This window comes from Pimephales promelas, chromosome 3, assembly GCF_988280905.1.
Source record: "Pimephales promelas chromosome 3, fPimPro1.hap1.1, whole genome shotgun sequence".
NCBI classification, from domain to species: domain Eukaryota; kingdom Metazoa; phylum Chordata; class Actinopteri; order Cypriniformes; family Leuciscidae; genus Pimephales; species Pimephales promelas.
The window spans coordinates 26,886,307-26,904,630 of NC_142771.1; the positions used below are offsets into that span (position 1 = coordinate 26,886,307).

The 18,324-nt window shown below is 38.5% G+C and overlaps 1 protein-coding gene across 3 annotated transcripts; it reads left to right on the forward strand.

The window, feature by feature from the left end:
• Positions 1–1,196: 1,196 nt before the first annotated feature.
• On the forward strand, positions 1,197–15,604 carry rbbp6 (retinoblastoma binding protein 6). 3 transcript variants are annotated; one of them, XM_039687488.2, is made up of 17 exons: positions 1,197–2,225; positions 2,679–2,778; positions 3,560–3,593; positions 6,639–6,680; positions 7,808–7,896; positions 7,978–8,074; positions 8,232–8,374; positions 8,501–8,673; positions 8,754–8,857; positions 8,954–9,312; positions 9,419–9,494; positions 9,811–9,871; positions 9,955–10,009; positions 10,097–10,465; positions 11,263–11,385; positions 11,479–13,338; positions 13,424–15,604. In XM_039687488.2, the coding sequence occupies exons 1-17, from the start codon at positions 2,060–2,062 to the stop codon at positions 14,886–14,888; spliced, it is 5,316 nt and encodes a 1,771-aa protein (XP_039543422.2). In that variant the 5' UTR covers positions 1,197–2,059; the 3' UTR covers positions 14,889–15,604. The 3 variants fall into 3 exon arrangements, with proteins under 3 accessions (XP_039543422.2, XP_039543424.2, XP_039543423.2); XM_039687490.2 differs by having other exon boundaries at positions 11,287–11,385; XM_039687489.2 differs by having other exon boundaries at positions 8,235–8,374.
• Positions 15,605–18,324: the final 2,720 nt, after the last annotated feature.

Genomic DNA, 18,324 nt, shown 5'->3' on the forward strand with positions numbered 1-18,324 from the left:
AGAGGGAATAACTATTTTCATTCACGTTCTGTATTTTAATTGTGCCTGAAGAACACAATAAGACTATAAGCCTGAGCAAATATCCATATAGGCTACTGCAGATACATGGAGAAGAATAAATAGTGCACAGATGCTTTCTGAAAATAAACATTTTGCTGGCATTGGTCGACTTAGCTAGCTTTCTTGTCACGACAGATTAAATCCCACACATGAAGAGAACAGGGATTGTTGAGAAAAAATTACTGTAATATTTTCTATTAAAAAAAGGGAGTTATGCAGTCTCTTTGTTTATCTAAGAGCAACATTTTGCAACAGATAAGAATTTTGACTAAAAACTGAAGATGCCGTCTCTTGAAATCTAAGGCCATAAAAATGAAGAAGCCTAATCCAATGCATTGCTGTTAAACATTGTAGCCTGTGATTCACCAAGAACTAAAACAAAATATCGGTGTTGAACTTGAAAACGTTTTTGGTTTCAGATTGAGCATATTAAAAATAGACAAGAGTGCATGTTTGTTTAATGCTACAAGCAGCACAATATCTCTAGTATGACGTGGGCTTCTACGATAATTTGTATAGTCCGCCATCTGGTGGTTATAAATCATAATTCCTCTCCTAATAAATTAAAAACAAAGTGGGCTGAAATTATTTACACTGGAAAAGGTTTGGTTATTATCGCATATCTGTAGTAGCCTAATTAATATAGTAAAATATACTAAATTAAAATGCAACTAATTATTATTACAAGCTACCCAAAGAAATGTAAATGGATTTTTATACGAAGTGTAACTTTTATAAAGTGCTGCATAGACCAGTGTAGCCTTTTACGAAAACATTTTGTCTGATAATTTTTTATCCGTGCATTTTATATATTATTTGGCTTTGGTGACCAATGTAAGGAAACGGAAAAGCAATGTAGCCTAATACTATTATTATACTACTACTAATTCTAAATTAGGACGAAATTTCAATGTTGCAAAAATCTTCTAACAAATATGTTCTGGCATTTAATGAAACAATGCACCCTGAAAACGATCTTTAAATGAGTAACATAAAAAAATATATATTTCTGTGATTTGGGTAAGGTTTTTATTTGTTATTTGTAGTACTGTAATCTGTTGACGTTCCGCAATTGGTAGTCTCTGCGCATGCGTAGTCGTTGCCCCTCCTAGTGACGTCTTCATTCTTTGCCCCTGCGTTCTCTGCGGAAACCCCCTCGAATGCGTGTAGTTGTCGAGTTGTTTTCGAAAGCTTATGTAGTCGGCACGGTTTAACTGTGATTTAAACATATATGTGGTCACCGGTGTTTACGACGGGGCGACTGGATTACCGCGGCAGTATCTTGATAAAAGGAGGACCGGTTTTCTTGCTCATTTTGTTTTAGCGTTTTGTAATGGTTTTGCTATAACGTTAGTCTTTTGTTGGTTTTTTTGTATGTGTGATGGACGCCATTTTAGGTTGATCACACTAGCTGCTACTGCTAGCACATTGTTTCAGGCCTTGCCTCAAACTACGTCGGTTTGTGTTGTGTTCAAATTTGGACTACACCGAACAAACATTTCGGAGGAACTTCGAAACGGACACTTGGGCGACATATTTGGCAGGACTCTACACGTTCACCTATATGGACACCGTTTGAACTCTTTATTTCTTTGTCAGAGTTGGACCTTACGGACAGCTCGCGGCTAACCGCCATATGGCCCTGGGACTTTGAGAACCCGCAGGAGAGTTTCTGGCTTCGGCCGGGGAATTCCGTGGACTAAAAGTCACTTTCGTCATTAAGATTGCGTGTTGCACTTGATCACAATCTCTTTGAACACTTGATATTTTCAAATCGCAGTTATTAACTTGAGGCAAAACCCACACGACCTCTTTAGTGGTGACTCTTGATTAAAGAGAGTGTTGAGATGAGCAAATATGGCTATTAATATGCTTGAATTGTTAAGCTGATAAACTGACATTGAGTAAGGTTGATCGCTGGGAGAGCCCACGTGATCGTGCGAATTGTAGTTGAGTTTGGTTGTGTGTGGTGGTATCTGACCACAAGGATTGTTTAAACATGTCTTGTGTCCATTACAAGTTTTCTTCTAAACTTAACTACGATACGGTCACCTTTGATGGCCTTCACATCACGCTCAGTGATTTGAAACGCCAGATCATGGGGCGAGAAAAGCTGAAGGCCGCGGATTGCGACCTACAAATCACCAACGCTCAAACTAAAGAAGGTAAGATAAGCTGGTCAAATGAGTTGCTTACACACTATCTTTGAGGTTGCTTAAAACTAATATTTACGTGACCTGAAAGATTGCATGTATAATACATTTTTGTCAGAGAATGTTTTTATTATTGTAGAAATCTCAATGCTAATGTACGTTATGCTAGCTAAGCGTACGGTAATACGGCTAAATCCTGACGGCCAACAGTGTTTTTTTAGTTATTTAAGTCGAGTTATTACGTTTGTCAAATCAACTGTCATGAATATTATGGTTAGTAAGTTATATTTATTAGTGTTAGTTCAATTTCTACGTTGATTTTCCCGCATACTTGTGCCGTGAAGACTCCATTTTGTATAACGTTAGTTTACGCGTCGTTTCCTCTCCATGATATCACTTAGAAAGAAATTATGGAAAATTCGGCATGTTGATTAATGACTTTGTCGTTCTTGCCTTTGCTTACAGAATACACTGATGATGGTGCCCTCATTCCCAAAAACTCTTCTGTCATCATCAGACGAATCCCTATTGGAGGGCTTAAGTCGACAAGCAAAACATATGTCATGTAAGTACACTGACACTTAAATTAGCTTTTTCCATCTGCTCTGCAGTGTTTTTAGTCTTGTTTTGTATGTTTGTTCTCAAAGCACAGCCTTTACTAAAAGCACACCATAACTAAAATTGCCAATCCAATTTTTCATTCTCACTAAGAATGTTCTTACACCAAAATTGTCAGTTTATTTGCATTTCTGCATTTTTGAACTTAAGCTGCTATGATTGGAGAAAAGCAGTGGAAAAACTATTGCATTTGGAGTCAACCCTGTCCCAAACTGTATTTTCATTGTATGAATAAGAGGAATTGTGAATATTGCTACTGCTGTTTCCAAACTACTTTTAATCTACTATTTTAAACTACTATAAAAAAAAGAATTTTTGACGAATGTTGGAAAGGAAAGGAAAAGAACACTATGTAAGTCAATGGCTACCATCAACTGTTTGTTTACAGTCGTTCTTCAAAATATATTTAGTGTTCAGTAGAAAGAAATTCATACAGGTTTGGAACTACATGAGGTTGAGTAAATGATGACAGAATTTATTTTTGGGTTATCTATCCCTTTAAAGTGTCCCAATCACCCTGAATCCCTTTAAGATGAAAAGGTGTCCTTATCCATCTGAATTCATCCCATCCTTTTTTTTTTAGCCTTAGCAGAGCGTAATTGGCAACTTTAGAAATACACCTCATTTCAGTTAAGCAGTTGTGGCCTTGCAGTTAATGTTGAAGAATTATCAGTGTTGAGTAATTTTAATTGGAAGTTAACCTCTTTTGTTGTTGTTTTGTTTTGCAGCGATCGATCTGAACCAAGTGGATCTTCAAAAGCAGTATGTAAAAACACCTCATTTCCTTGTCTCATTACACACATTTTCAAACTCCTCACCAGTTGCTTTGTCTTGAAACAATTTAAGAAATTTTTTAATGCTCCTCAGTGTTGTCTTTGAAACCTGTTTGAAGATAACAAAGTGTGTTGAGCTTAATGTTTATATTGTGTGATTCGCTAAAGCTGTTGCGTTGATTTTCATGTTTTTATACAATTTCCAGAGTGTACAGAAGTCTGTGCGCATGCTAATACACTGTTTCACATTGAATAAGTCATCTACAAATATGAATTCTGTTGTACAGTGTAGTGTAAGATCATATTGATCTACATAATACTTGAACATGGCCAATATTCAATTTGTTTGTCCTTAAAGTGGCACATCTGTAAAAAGCTGTGTTTTTTTGTTTTGTTTGTTTGTAAATAAAAAAAATACATTGTGTTATTTAACTTCACCTTGTATCATACAGCTTCAGTGTCTGACTACTTATGTTTACTCAATTGCTATTATAAGGCACAATAGTTTGATTTAGTTGTGTGGATGTATGAGTGTGAGAGACAGGAGTTTTTGTTTTGTTTTGTTTTTTATCAAAGTGTGTTACCTAAAACATAATGAGCCTTGCCTTGGACTAACTGACAAGGTGAATCGAGTATTTTTTGCTGGCGATTTGTTCTTGACTTGGCTCAGTGTTTTGGAAACTGGCTCTTGGCGTTCAAAGGATAATCAAACGAGACTTGGTTCTTTTGTAGCTTTAAAGGGTTAGTTCACCCAAAAATTAAAATTCGGTCAGTATTTACTCACCCTCATGTTGTTCCAAACCTCTATGTGTTTATTTGTCCTGCTGAACACAAAGGAAGATATTTGGAAGAATGTTTTAATCAAACAGATCTCATTCCCCATTGATAGTATGCATTTTTTCCTACTATGGTAGTCAATAGGGAATGAGATCTGTTTGATTAAAACATTCTTCCAAATATCTTCCTTTGTGTTCAGCAGAACAAATAAACACATAGAGGTTTGGAACAACATGAGGGTGAGTAAATACTGACCGAATTTTCATGGGTGAACTAACCCTTTAATGATAAAATCTTCGTTCATGGAAAACAAATTACCTTTAGTTGTACAACTGAATTTAAATTCCCTGTTCTAGTTAAAATTGTACTCTAAATTATCTGAATTCTGAGTCTAATTTACGTTAGATTAATTTTTCAAATTTGTGTTTTAAGAGGGCCAATTGTTGCAGAAATTGTACATCTTGGGTAAAAAGTCAGTGTGAGTGAGATGGTGATTCTTGGGCACAACTTTTGTAATTGCAGAAATCGTTTCAGCTAGCATTTGTCATTCTGACATGGCAAATTGTGATTATTCTAACAAAATTTCTTTTTATCACCACCCTCTTTTTTTGAACATTGTATTTTTAATCTCCACAGAAATCTGCTTATTCATATTTGAATCATGTGACTTGTACTTTTTTTCCATATTTGATGTCTTTCTAATGTATGCAAATCAGCTACTGGGCCAGTTGCATAAACTTGGCCACTATGTGGTTAAGACTGTCTCTTGAGAACTGGTTTGACTGACTTTTTCAAATCTAATAAGATCAAGCCACCTTTTTATGTAACAGACATAAAAAAAATAATTAGGACCAGTCTTGAAGGAAAAATGTAGATGACTAGTCTAAACAGTTTATGCAACCGGCCACTGAGACAGATGAACTATGCAACAAACAAACAAAATTCTTTGTGATAGCACTTGTAGTTCGCTTCTCTCCCATGTACTTATGTGATGTTGAGACCCAAACTAGCTATAAAACAATTGACCCACTACGAGGCACATTATGTAGGACACTTATTTACAAAAGAACCTAATTCCAGTGGACAGTTTTAAATACACATTTCATATTCTATATGGCCTGTTGTATTAGTTATATTTTCTATATGAATAAATTGCATTTTCTATATGACTTACTGTACAATAAAACTTCAGTGTTTAACTCCCTCACATCTTTCTTAAGGCCCTGTGTGTTCACTTTCCATAGGGTTTTTTGATGAGTTACATCTTTCTTATATTACAAGTACCGGTAATTGCCTTGGTCTGTGAAACATGGCTATAAAGCTATACTTTTTTTCACAGTGTTCAGTGATTCAAAGCTCAAAAATATCCATTAGCTAGTTATGACTAGTGTTGTCAAACAAACCAGTCGGTACAAACAAATGTTGACGGTACCAGCATTTCTCTAGTACCGGGTATATTCGGTACCTGCTGATAAATGCTGCTTTTTAAACTCGCTCGTTTAAGTGTTCTGAGCGTCAAATGTTTCTATTTGTAACGTGTTTTTACAAGCGTTTCGCCAATCATATCTGTTGACCACGTGAACACGATGGCCTATTAGAGGTGCTAGTCAGAATTTGCCTAACACCTCTGAAAGCTCACAAAGTTTGGATTTGTTACACGTGAGCCGCATACTCATAAATCCTATCATTATAACCAACAAAGTGTAAACGAGATTTATTGTACAATTAAGACAGGCTTTTTTGTTTGTTTTAACGCAAGTTTTCGCCAAGAGTGCAGAATTCATTGAGTCTTGGTCATTATTAAGGGCTCTTCACAATCTAAGTCAGTTTTTCATTCTGCAAAGTTTCTGTATCGACAGCAGTTTTTACATGCATGATTGAATATGAAACTGCAATGATTTCAATGATAATCAATAGATGAGATTAAAAGGAACAAACCATTTCAAATTACTTGATTCAACAGTTTTTGCTCTGGTACTGAGAACCTCAAAACTTTGGTTTCGTGACAACCCTAGTGATGAACTTATTCAAGATAAATATATCATGTTCTATTAACTATGGTGTTTATATTTTTAAATGCTTTTAAATAAATTTTGTGTCTTTCCATTAGGATTTGGTTGAAATATTACTAATTGTGTTATATAGTGTTAACTTTGAAGACTTATTTGTCCAGATTCTCTCTATTGGGCATGATAGATTTGTGCCTTGTCATAGTGGTCAACCCCTCTTTGTTTTAATGTTTTTTTTCCGATGACAGATTGATGATTCTTCATCCATTTCACTGGCCCTGCTTTCAAAGGTATTTTAAACTCTGTAACTACTTGATAACACTGTTCTACTGTTTCTAACTTCCGTGTTTTGGATTTGGCAAGCCATAATGTAGGCACAAGTGTGCAATATTTTTTTTTTTTTTTGTCAAATCTTGTGTTTCGTCACATCTAGCTTGTTTATATATGCTTAGAATGTTAAGTGAATGTAATACTCTGTGAATTTGTATGTTTTGCATTTGTGACAAAATTGCTTATCAGTAATAATACTGAGAATTTAGCATTTTGAAATTATCAAATCAGTTATTAAATTTCTGTAAGATTAATATTTAGTTATTTGTATAATTGTGTTGATACTTGTGAAAGCCTGGTCCTGTAAAGAGTGAGCCAACTGCCTTTCATCAGTGTGAAATAGAATGCTAATTGCAGGTGTTGAGATTTTTTTTTTCTAAATTGAAAAATTAGGCACTCTGCCTGGAATTCTGTTGTGATCTTTTGTTAATTTTTCGCAATGAAGATCAAATCTCTGCATTTCTTAAATTCCCTCGGCTATTCACTTGTCTTGTGCATTTTTTTTATTTATTTTCTTTGTAAAGCAATATGAGCAGTCTTCACAAAATTATAATTTTCTATATACTAGGCTTTAAAAACACCAGAAGCATTTTCTCTATTATGGATAATGGATTAATTGTCTTTATTGTTGTCAAAAAAATCTAAAAATTTTGGTGCAACAGCAATATTGAATTTCAGGTTGATCATGCCATTGTAATTTGGTATTGTGTACATGTCTTATGCTCTGACTGCATTTCATGTTAGTGTGAAATCTTTTCTTCACTTGCCCAAGAGACATTCCAATAAAACTAAATAGACTCTTAGACGATGGGCAATGCATGTGTGTAGTTGGTATTAAGTCTTGCATGAGTCGTTGATTGTCTTTTGATTTTAACTTTATACTTGTTATTTTGCGTTAATATATAAAATGGGTTTTGTCATTTCATGGCCTGAGGTGGTACTCACTTAGGTTTTAGTATTTTGAATGATCTCGCACTGATAGAGGCAAGAAGCTGCTTCTTACAGGACAAGGTTTCAGTAAATCTCTGGGCTCGAATGAACATTCCAACATTGATTTTATGTGACAACATTATTACCTGTTAAACAGACAGCCAATCTTGCTGAAACAAATGCTTCAGAGGAAGACAAAATAAAAGCAATGATGTCTCAGTCCAACCATGAGTATGACCCAATCCAGTAAGTATGCAATTCAAGACATTGGCATCTTATTTGAAATTGCTCTCAGCATCATTTCTAACATGAATCTCTATTCATTAGTTATGCAAAGAAGCTTGTTGGTCCACCTCCACCAAACTACACATGCTTTCGTTGTGGAAAAACTGGACATTATATCCGAAACTGCCCAACGAATGGGGTAATTGGGTTTTCATTACCACAACTGCTTTAATATTACAATTGATTTGAACTTGGTGACACTTACTATAACTTTTTGTGTGCGTAAATTTTTATTACCATAGTATGCTCATTTAGTCAGAGAAGAAATTTAATCTTGCATATCAAATGTGCGTTAGCAGGATCGAAGTTTTGAAGCTCCTCAACGGATAAAGAAAAGCACAGGAATTCCTCGGAGTTTCATGGTGGAGGTTGATGATCCAAACAGAAAGGGAGTCATGTTGACCAACAGTGGAATATATGCCATTCCTACTATTGATGCGTGAGTATACTTGGCCTTCTTGTAAGGGTTTGTTTTAAAGGAAAATTCATATTTTTCACTTCTGACACAATTATGCAAAACCATCAGAGTAGTGTCCTCGATTAATCATATTACGCTTGCTTTTAGTGAGGCCTATGCCATTGGGAAAAAAGAGAAGCCACCATTCTTGCCCCAAAATCAATCTTCATCTTCAGAGGAAGAAGATCCTGTACCTGATGAGCTGCTGTGTTTGATCTGTAAGGATCTAATGACTGATGCTGTGGTTATCCCCTGCTGTGGAAATAGTTACTGTGATGAGTGTAAGTGTCTATATAAAAAACATTTGCCAGAAAGATTAAGTGTTTTTGACTTGTGGAAGCTAACAATCTTTTTACCGCAGGTATTCGGACATGTTTGCTGGAGTCTGAAGAACATGTTTGCCCAACCTGCAAACAATCGGATGTATCTCCTGATGCTTTGATCGCAAACAAATTCTTGCGCCAAGTAAGAAATCCCTATCTTAATCATTGTTAAACTGCTGTGTTTTTGCTTCTAACGTAATAGTATATCATTAACACAAACATTTCTATCCAACCCCAGGCAGTGAATAATTTTAGGAATGAAACCGGATATACCAAGAGGATTCGAAAAGCTGCAGCTGTTACACAAGGAGCCCAAACGCAGGCTACTGTCCAGCGGCCACCTCTGAGACTGGCAACCTCACGCCAGCAGGACCCTCTCATGGCCAATGTTCCGAGCTCCACAGCTGATAGCAGCCCTCCCCAAAGCACACCTGCTGCCCCTTTATCTCCTGTTATCACTCATCAGCCCTCCAGTACTCCACCTTCTTCTAGCACCTCTACTGTACACAGCAGCACCGCACCTGCAGCATCAAACTATAGCCCTGTGGTGAACTCTCCTCAGCACTCTGCTAAGCAGGATGACCCTCCTTCATCTAAGTAAATAATTCTCTAGCACTTCAGAGGAGCCACTGGTGTAAAACATGAGGTACCCAACTCGAGTATGTCTATGCAGGTGTTAATTTTTTTCTTTTTTTTTTCTCAGGGAATCAGAGGTCTCAGCATCTACTGTCGTGCCTTCTTCAGAAACCTCTGTCCCTACAACTTCATCTTTTCCCAAGGTATTACCTTTTTACAGAGTTTTAAGTTAGCTAATAAAAGAGAATTACATAGACTAATAGAGCCATATTACACAAGCAAGAGTATTTCCGTTAATACTAAAATATTGAGGAAAAATTACATTTTAGATGCAATATGCAGCATTTTTTTTCTTTGTCAGTTATAAATTGTTCACTTACTATGTTGCAAACAATACAATATAATTTGAATTCTGTATTGCAAAAACAGACAAGCCAAGTAGAGAGATTTACTGTAAAGCCTTTAACTTGTTTGCATGAGTACAATTGAGTGATCCCCCCACCCATTTGTTTTGCCTAGGGATTCCATGTCCCAGTGATTGGAAAGCCGAATATGCCTCAGCACCACATGCACAGACCAGGTAAGATAATATCAACACTATCTAGGTGAGTTTTTTTTTTTGACTTGGTGGTTTTTGTTATTTACAATTCTTCCCCTTTTTAGGACAGCCAAGGACTAGTGGACCAAGGCCAACTGGAAGCCGTAGTGCGTGGGATCCGTAAGTATCAAAGAGTAAAATCTTTAAATATTTAAGCTTGATTCAAAAAAAGATGAATATTTGACTCCAGTCTATTCATCCCATCAGGTCCACAAATCGAGGGAGAGGTCCTAGTGAGCGACCACAAAGAACACAGCCTCCACCAGTCCAAAATCTTCCGCCTGTTATCCCTCCAGTGTATGGCCCTCCTGCTCTATTTCCTCCTCCACCACACCCTATGCCTCAGCCTCCTGGTGTTGTTCCTCAGCAGTATCCCATACAGTATCCTCCTGGACAGCAGCCTCCCCCTCCCTTCAACATTCCACCACCTGTATTTCCACCTGTCCCACCTGTGACAGCTCCGTGGGTGCCTCCTGGTGCCCAGCCACCTATAGCCAACCCTATCTCTTCTATGCCAGCAGCACCTTTTCTATCCAAGGAGGAGTTTTACCGACAGCAGCGTAGACTTAAAGAAGAGTATGTAGAGTTTTTACACATTAAATATGTGTGTGTGTGGGGGGGTATAACGTCAATATAAAAAAAATAACTAGGGAATTACTGAAAACTGATGATTTTGGTTTTTATTTAATGTAAGTGGCGATTGATAGCCTAGTTTATAATATATAGGCCTACCTAATGTACTGACGGGAACAAGGGGGTAAAGCCTCTATTTAGGCTATTAATTTTGGCATTCCCATTAAGGAAGTGCAATTTTGCCAAAAGTAGAACTTTTATTTTAAATAAAATTCGGGCAACTCAAAGTGCACCAGATTAATGAATTTATCTTTAAATTGTACAAAATGTTCTTATGGGTGGCCATACCCCCTGACCTCCCCCCAGAGGTGGTGAGGTCCACCGGGAAACAGTATATGATGGTCTACAAAAAATACAAATTTAATTCTTATCAAAATGCATGCATGATCAGGATTTGACCCCTTCCGCCTCGTTTTGAGCCTGGAAAAACCATATATATATATATATATATATATATATATATATATATATATATATATATATATATATATATATATATATATGTGTGTGTAATTTATTTATTGAATTGGTTAATTGGCTCGTTCCTCATATGGTTATGTGGTTGTTTTGATTGAAGCATTATGATTTATTTGTGTCTTATGAGAGTTAATTAAATATGGATTGTGTAATTGAGTGTTGTGTGGATTCTTCCCCTCTCACTCCTAATAATAATGTGTGTTGTAATGAATAACCAAATTTTAACTGCAAAGTTTTATTTCCTTCCTGTCTTTGATAAATAGTTCCCAATGTCGATTCGTTACCAGGGAGAAGTCGTCCAAACTTGAAGAGTTCACCAATGACTTTGCCAAAGAGCTTTTGGAGTATAGGAAGATCCAGAAGGAGAGAAGGCGATCCTACTCTAGGTTAGGATAAATACAGGTCCAACAGTAAGCTGTCATTTTTGATGGGAAATGTTTGGCATCATCTAAATTGTCCCAAATTTACCTTTTTTTCAGATCAAAATCTCCATACAGGGGTTCTTCCTACAGTGGCTCATCATATTCTTATTCAAAATCTCGCTCTCGGTCCAGATCACCACGTTCCTACTCTCGATCACCATCCCGGTCTCGGTCAAGATCGCGCTCCCGATCACGCTCCTTCTCTCGCTCGCCATACTCTCGGAGGGGCCGAGGTCGAAGCCGTAGCTATCGATCCAGGTCACGGACTCCTACATACCATCGCTCCCACAGTAGATCTCCGTCATATAGGGGTCGGGAGATGAGTGGGATGGGAGGTGGAATTTATCGGTCTCGCTCCAGATCTCCAATGTATAGAAATCACAGTCCCAGCAAGAAACTCCCCCCCCCTTCTCAAAATGAGGGTGAGCGCAAATACACAGGGAGGTACAGAGAGCTCCCTCCTTATGATGCTAAGGCTTATTATGGTCGAAATGTAGACCAGAGTGACCCCTATGAGAGAGAGCGATACAGAGAGTGGGAAAGAGAATACAGGGAGTGGTACGACAAGTACCTTAAGAGTTATAACAACCCACCAAGTGGCCAAATGAGGGGCCGTATTCCAGGCACCAGAGATCCCTTTACTCCTGAGCGTTTTGCTCCTCCCCGACCAAGAGAAAACTCCCCCTATGGCAGGGGACGTCGGGAGGACTACCCGCCACCACCTCAGAGCCACAGTGTTCCTCCAAGAGGCAGAGTGGCAATGACATACCAAGAAAAGTGTGCTGAGAAGTATGGCCACCTTCATGTCAACACCACTGGAGCAGTGAGAGGATTTAACAAAGATTCTTCGAAATCTATCAAGGACCGAGAACCAAGTGGCAGCACTGCTACAGACACCAAGTCACTGAAACATAAGAAACATCGCAAAAAGAAAAGAGATGATGATCTATTCAGCCACTCTGACTCTATGGATGATTCCAGAAAAGATGATCGTAAAGGGGACTCCTTGCTGATTAATTCAAGCCGTGATGATGCCACACCTGTCAGGGATGAGCCCATGGATAGTGCTGCAGTGCCCTACAAGAGAACCCCTGAAAAGGAGAAGAAAGAGAGGACTAAAAGCAAATCTGACAAAGGTAAACGAAGGTCTGAAAGCAGTGGGCAGAAGGAACCATCGGGCAAGATCTCAAAATCTGTTAGAGAGAAGGAATCTGATGCACCGCGAGAGAAGGGGGCTCCCACTGAACCAGCCATTAAGAGAGTCAAAGACGAACCATCCCACAAATCTGAAATAAGTAAACCTCAGTCTTCAGAGTCCAAACTCATGCTCCCACGCAAGTTGATGCAGTCTAGGCCCATTAAACACCACCAGGAGCTGAAGCCCATCAAAGATGAGATCAAAAGCAGGAAGGAATTGGTGAAAGACCTTCCAAAGCAAGACAAAGTATCTGACAAAGATGGGAAAGTCCCCAAAAAAGAGCAAGAGAAGCCTGTGAAAACTGAGGAGAAGATGCACACCAAGGCATCAAGAGAAGTTCCCAAACAGGAGAAAAAGAAACGGAAAGATGACAAGCCATCTGCGAAAGACCTGGATGTCCCTCCTGTAAAAGTAGCAAAAATGGAAGTTGACGTGGTCAAAAGCTCTCCAAAACCTAAACCCAGATTGGAGAGTGAAAGGCCAGTTGAGAAGGAGAAAGTAGCTATTCCGTCTCTGATGGATATTAAGCCTGAGCCTGTAAGAAAGATTAAAATCAACAGGGAAATTGGCAAGAGAATATCTAGCATTGATCGGCCAGTTTCAGCTGAGGACTCTGCTCATGCCACAGGAAAGGGCAGGCTAGACAAGTCTAGAGGAAAATTGAGAAGGAAGGTGCATGTTTCTGATGGGTCTGGATCCTTATTGGTTGATTACACCAGGTAAGAGAAATTAAATATTAATAATTAACTTGACAAGTCTTATTTTCTGTACCATCCATTTATTCATATTTGTTGTCTTTGGCAGCACCAGCTCCACAGGAGGAAGCCCCATCAAAAAGCTTGAGGATAAGCTTGACCTGAAGAAGACTGTGGTAAAGACCCTGGAGGAATACACCAATGACAGCTCCACCCCTGCTGAGGACGAAATCGTCATGATACAGGTGCCCCGTTCCAAGTGGGAAAAGGAGGACTATGAATCTGAGGACGATGATTCTAAGGTTGCAACTAGAAAAGATGGCATCAACACATCCAGTTCTGCTCCTTCAGGGGAGGACACTGCTGCGAAATCAACTGACAAGGAGTCTCCCCATGCTGATAAAGCTCCTACTGCCTCCAAAGAGGCAGATGTCAAACCTGCAAAGGACCCCACATCATGTGATAAGGAAAAAGATTCTGACAAAGAGCGAGAAAGGGACAGAGGGAAAGAAAGAGACCGCTGCAGCACTGCAGATCGTGAGGTAACTGATAAAAGGAAACCTAGTGTACCTAATCAGGAGAAAGAACATGCACAGGAGAAAGGCAGTGACCATGGCAGTGAACGCAGCTGCTCTTCCCAGTCTTCCAGAGACAGGCAATCTGACAGGCCTGAACCAAACTCTAGAAAGCCAGTAGGTAGAGAGACAACAACAGGCCTTGCCAGTAGGAAACCAGAGCATAGAGATGATGCAAGAGACCACTTAGGCACAAGATCAAAAGATGAGAGAAGTCCAATCAGGAGGAGAGTATCGCCCTCAAGGGTAAAGGACTTGCATACAGACTCTGGGAGAAAAACACTTGAAGCCCCACCGGAGTCGAATAGGAGTCCAAGTCCAAGCAGGAATAAGAGAGCATCATCGCAGAATGCCCCAGAGCCAAAACGAACTGGCCCAGAGGATAACAAAGGACACTGGCCATCCAGTAAAGAGAGCCAGGGTTCTAGGCATTCTGATGTACGTTCTACAAAGGACCGTGAGCACAGGACTCCTCATAGAGCTTTGACTCCAGAGCCTAGGTCTGATGCAGAGAAAGGTGGCGTGCATGGCGACCACGTCAAAGTCCTATCGGCGCGCTCCACAAGACTGTCATCGGATTTAGCACGGGAAACTGACGAGGCTGCGTTTGTCCCTGACTACAGCGAAAGTGACAGCGAGACTTCGGACCCTGAGAGCAAAATGGAGCAGAGAGGACGAGAGCGGGACAGCAGTGGCAGCCAGAGCCCAAGCCCCTCTGGAAGCCATGGACCCAGCAGCAGCCCCAGCTCTCCGGGCAGTCAGGACAGCAAAAAAAAGAAAAAGGACAAAAAGGAGAAGAAGGAAAAGAAGAAACACAAGAAGCACAAAAAACACAAAAAGCATAAGAAACATACAAGTAATGAGTCTGAATCAGATCTCAAAGGACAGAAACACAAGCATAAGAAGAAAAAGTCCAAAAAGAGCAAGGACAAGGACAAAGATGACAAGGAAAAGGTTGAAAGTGAAAGAGATGAACATAAGGCAAAAGTCTCTGTTTAATTCATGTATAGGTTTAACCATTGATTTAATTTACTCAACTTTAAGAAGCATTGAAAAAAAAATCTATTGTTCTACAGAAAAGTTTAAGTACTGATTCAGCTTTCATTCTTTTTGCTAATTCTCACTGGTTAACAACATGTTTTGTGTGTGTGTGTGTGTGTGTGTCTGACCATGCTAACCTCTCCCACCAATGCAAGAGGACTTGAACGATAAAGGTTATTTAGGTTTTGAATTTTCATGAATATTTTTTTTTCTCATTTAAAATTGTTGCAGATTCTCATTACATCATGGTTTTGAATTAAGGCCATTGTAGAGGAAGCACTTTAGAAATGTGAATGTGATTTTGCAGTTTTGCAAAATTTGCAGAGTTGCAAAAGCCCTTTTGTACCTCGATCTCTTGTATGTTTAAGTTGGATATAAACATATCATTATAACAGTATGATAATATTGTTACAGAGGTACAGGAGAGTGTCATCCTGGCATTGGGCCACACTGATTTACAAATTGTATGTTTTTGCTCTGTGAATATTTCCTCTACTCTTTCATTTTATTTGACTTCACCTTCACATGAGTAATTTAAATTATCTGCTGAAATGGAATTGTAAATTGAAATGTTCTGAGGGTAATAAATTTTTTTCAGCAAATATACATGTATAAATATGGTCTCATCTTGTTTATTCTCTTGCTTTGGTAATAAAGATTTCCAAGGAACCACAGTAGACTATTTCTAATTGTCTTTTTAATTAGTTATTGGTAATACTTTATTTTACATCGTTACATGTACTTAATGTAGCAGTAAACAGTAAATTATGCATACAACCAATCCTAGACCAAATCTTATTCCCAACCCTGTAGAAATATATATTACTCTACTTAAAAGTACACTGTAACTTAAGGTTAACGTTTATTTATTGTATGTACACCAGAATCAACTATTACATATTTGGAGATTTTTAACTAAATAAAATTGCACCCATCCGATGTCCCTATCCTATTACAATGAGATTAATTATTAACAGAACAGGCTTTTACATGCGTGTTTATGGCAATACTTTTTAACCTGTTTAAAAGATTTTATTTCGTAGCCCAACTTCCGTTAAAAGTGTCTGACTGTGCTGGAACTTTTATTTATTTTAGAGAAAAATCTGGCATGAGTTGGAAATATTTTTGAGATAATCGTAATTGTAATCGAATGACATACCACATTTTAGACAGGGAAAACTTAAAATAGCTCCTACAAATGATCAGTTCAGAATTACACTCAGTCACACATCTTTTTCATGACTTCTGTGATGCCTTTCTTTTCTGTATTAGAAGGAATTTGTAAATCTTTTTATTTCCCAATGTCTACAATTAATCTTTGTTGTATATTTTTTAAATGAGATTTGATTTTGGGTTTGTTATAAATCAATTTTTAATACCTTAGTTCTACATTATTAAAATGGTTACTGAAATGATTCATATTAAAATGTATGTCTTGAATGTTGTGTCAACGAGAAGCCTCAGAAAGGGGTTGAATGCTCTAATGCTGGAGAGTAGAGGGTCATGGTGTAATCGTGTGGTTTAAACTACATGTAGTCAAACTGGGAGTTTTGTTTAAACAAAACTAGCTTTTGGTGGATTTTTTACTGTCCAGTTTCCCCAAAATAAGTTGAAACATGGATTCATCTGACCTCAGCACAGATTCCCACTGTGTTTTGGATCATCTGAGATGAGCTCGGGCTCAGAGAACTTAATTTTGCAGCAATTCTCTGCATAGAATTGATGTAAAGCTTTCTCCTTGTGGAACAGAGATTCAAGTTGTATTTCTTGATGCAGTGGCAGACTGTTAAGTGGAAATGGTTTTCCAAAGTACTTCGGAGTCCATGTGGCTATTTTTAACCCAGTAGCATGATGGTTTCTCATGCAATGCCGTCTGAAGGGCTCAAAGGTCACGCTCATTCAACAGAGGTTTCCTGACTTTTCATTCATGGAGATTTCTCTGGATTCTCTGAAACTTTTCACAATATTTTGTATGGTAGATGGTGATAGAACCAAATACTTTGCAATCCTGCATTGAGAAATGTGGTTTTTGAATTGTTTGACGATTCTCTCATGAAATGAGAGAGTGACGAGTCAAGTGGCAAGCCATGACCAATCTTTGCTTGCAAAGACCGGGATGCTCCTTTTACGCCCAATCACGATACCGTCATCTATATTTCAGAACAGTTTAACCTGGATATTTGTTTCACTGTCGGTTTGCCTCTGTCCCAACTTTTTTGGAGTGTGTTACAGCCATTAAAATCTAAATTTGTTTACAAAATACTATTAATTTGCCTTGTGAAAACATATTTTTTTCTTTGTACTTTTGTCAGTTAAATAAAAGTTCAAGAGAAGTAAATCACAGAATTCCCACCAATACCACCTAAACCACCAGCAGTGAAGAATCCTTAAAACATTAAAATATACTTTAAAATAATACTGATAACATATTAAACCATTCTTTTGACCAGATAAAATATTATTACTAAAGTTTACTATCTAAAATATAAAACAGACATAAGCCTACCTCAACCTGATATTCAAGCAAGATACCCTTGATCTGAAAGTGTTGCGTTTCCTCTGACAGCCACTTGAGGACGGCAGACATCTTATATTTGTACCCATAACCTTAATTATACTGCCAATGACGTAGCTCGCGTGGTGAGCTGAAACCTGGGTACGTCACGAAGTGCGGAACATCCAATAGGAAAATTAAATAATCCAAAAGGATTGTAGTTCTCTGTGCAGGGATGCTGGAAACCTGCAAAAAAAAAAAAAAAAAAAAAAGCCCACAGGACAGTGCACATTAGATGCAGGGGAGTCCGGCCCCCCCTCTCCAGAACAAAGAATGTTCCCCTAACCTAACGTTCCCGTATGGTTTCCAGGAAAGATGCCTTTAATGGCAGCATATGTCTCCGTACAATCTCAATATAGGCCTACACCTTCAAGTTAATGATATTGTCACGCACATCCAAGTCACCCATACCATGATAGCTGTTTTAGGTGGGGACGGCACAGTGGATAAGACACATGCCTTTGGTGTGAGAGACTTTGGCATTTTTACTTCCTGTTGTGTGCACGCCTCTCAAGGGGCCAAGACTGCAAGTGTGGGTATTTGAACAAGGCAGAAGAGTTGAACTAGGCCAAGGTTCACCCATTATGTCCAGAGAGGGGAAACTGGAGGTTAAAAGCCTCCTCGTTAAAAGAATGAGGAGTGTGGAAGCTTCCAGATGAGCAATGTATGAGGATGCAGTCAGAGGTGCTTCTCATTTCTAATGTGTGCATACTGGTTCCCTTTCCGCTCTACCTTTTCTCACCGCTCAGCTCCATTGCATTGCCCTTAGGATACAAGGGAAGAATGCAAGGAAAGAAATTTAGGGCGGAGGAAGCTAAGGAAATCTTGTGTTTTAAAATA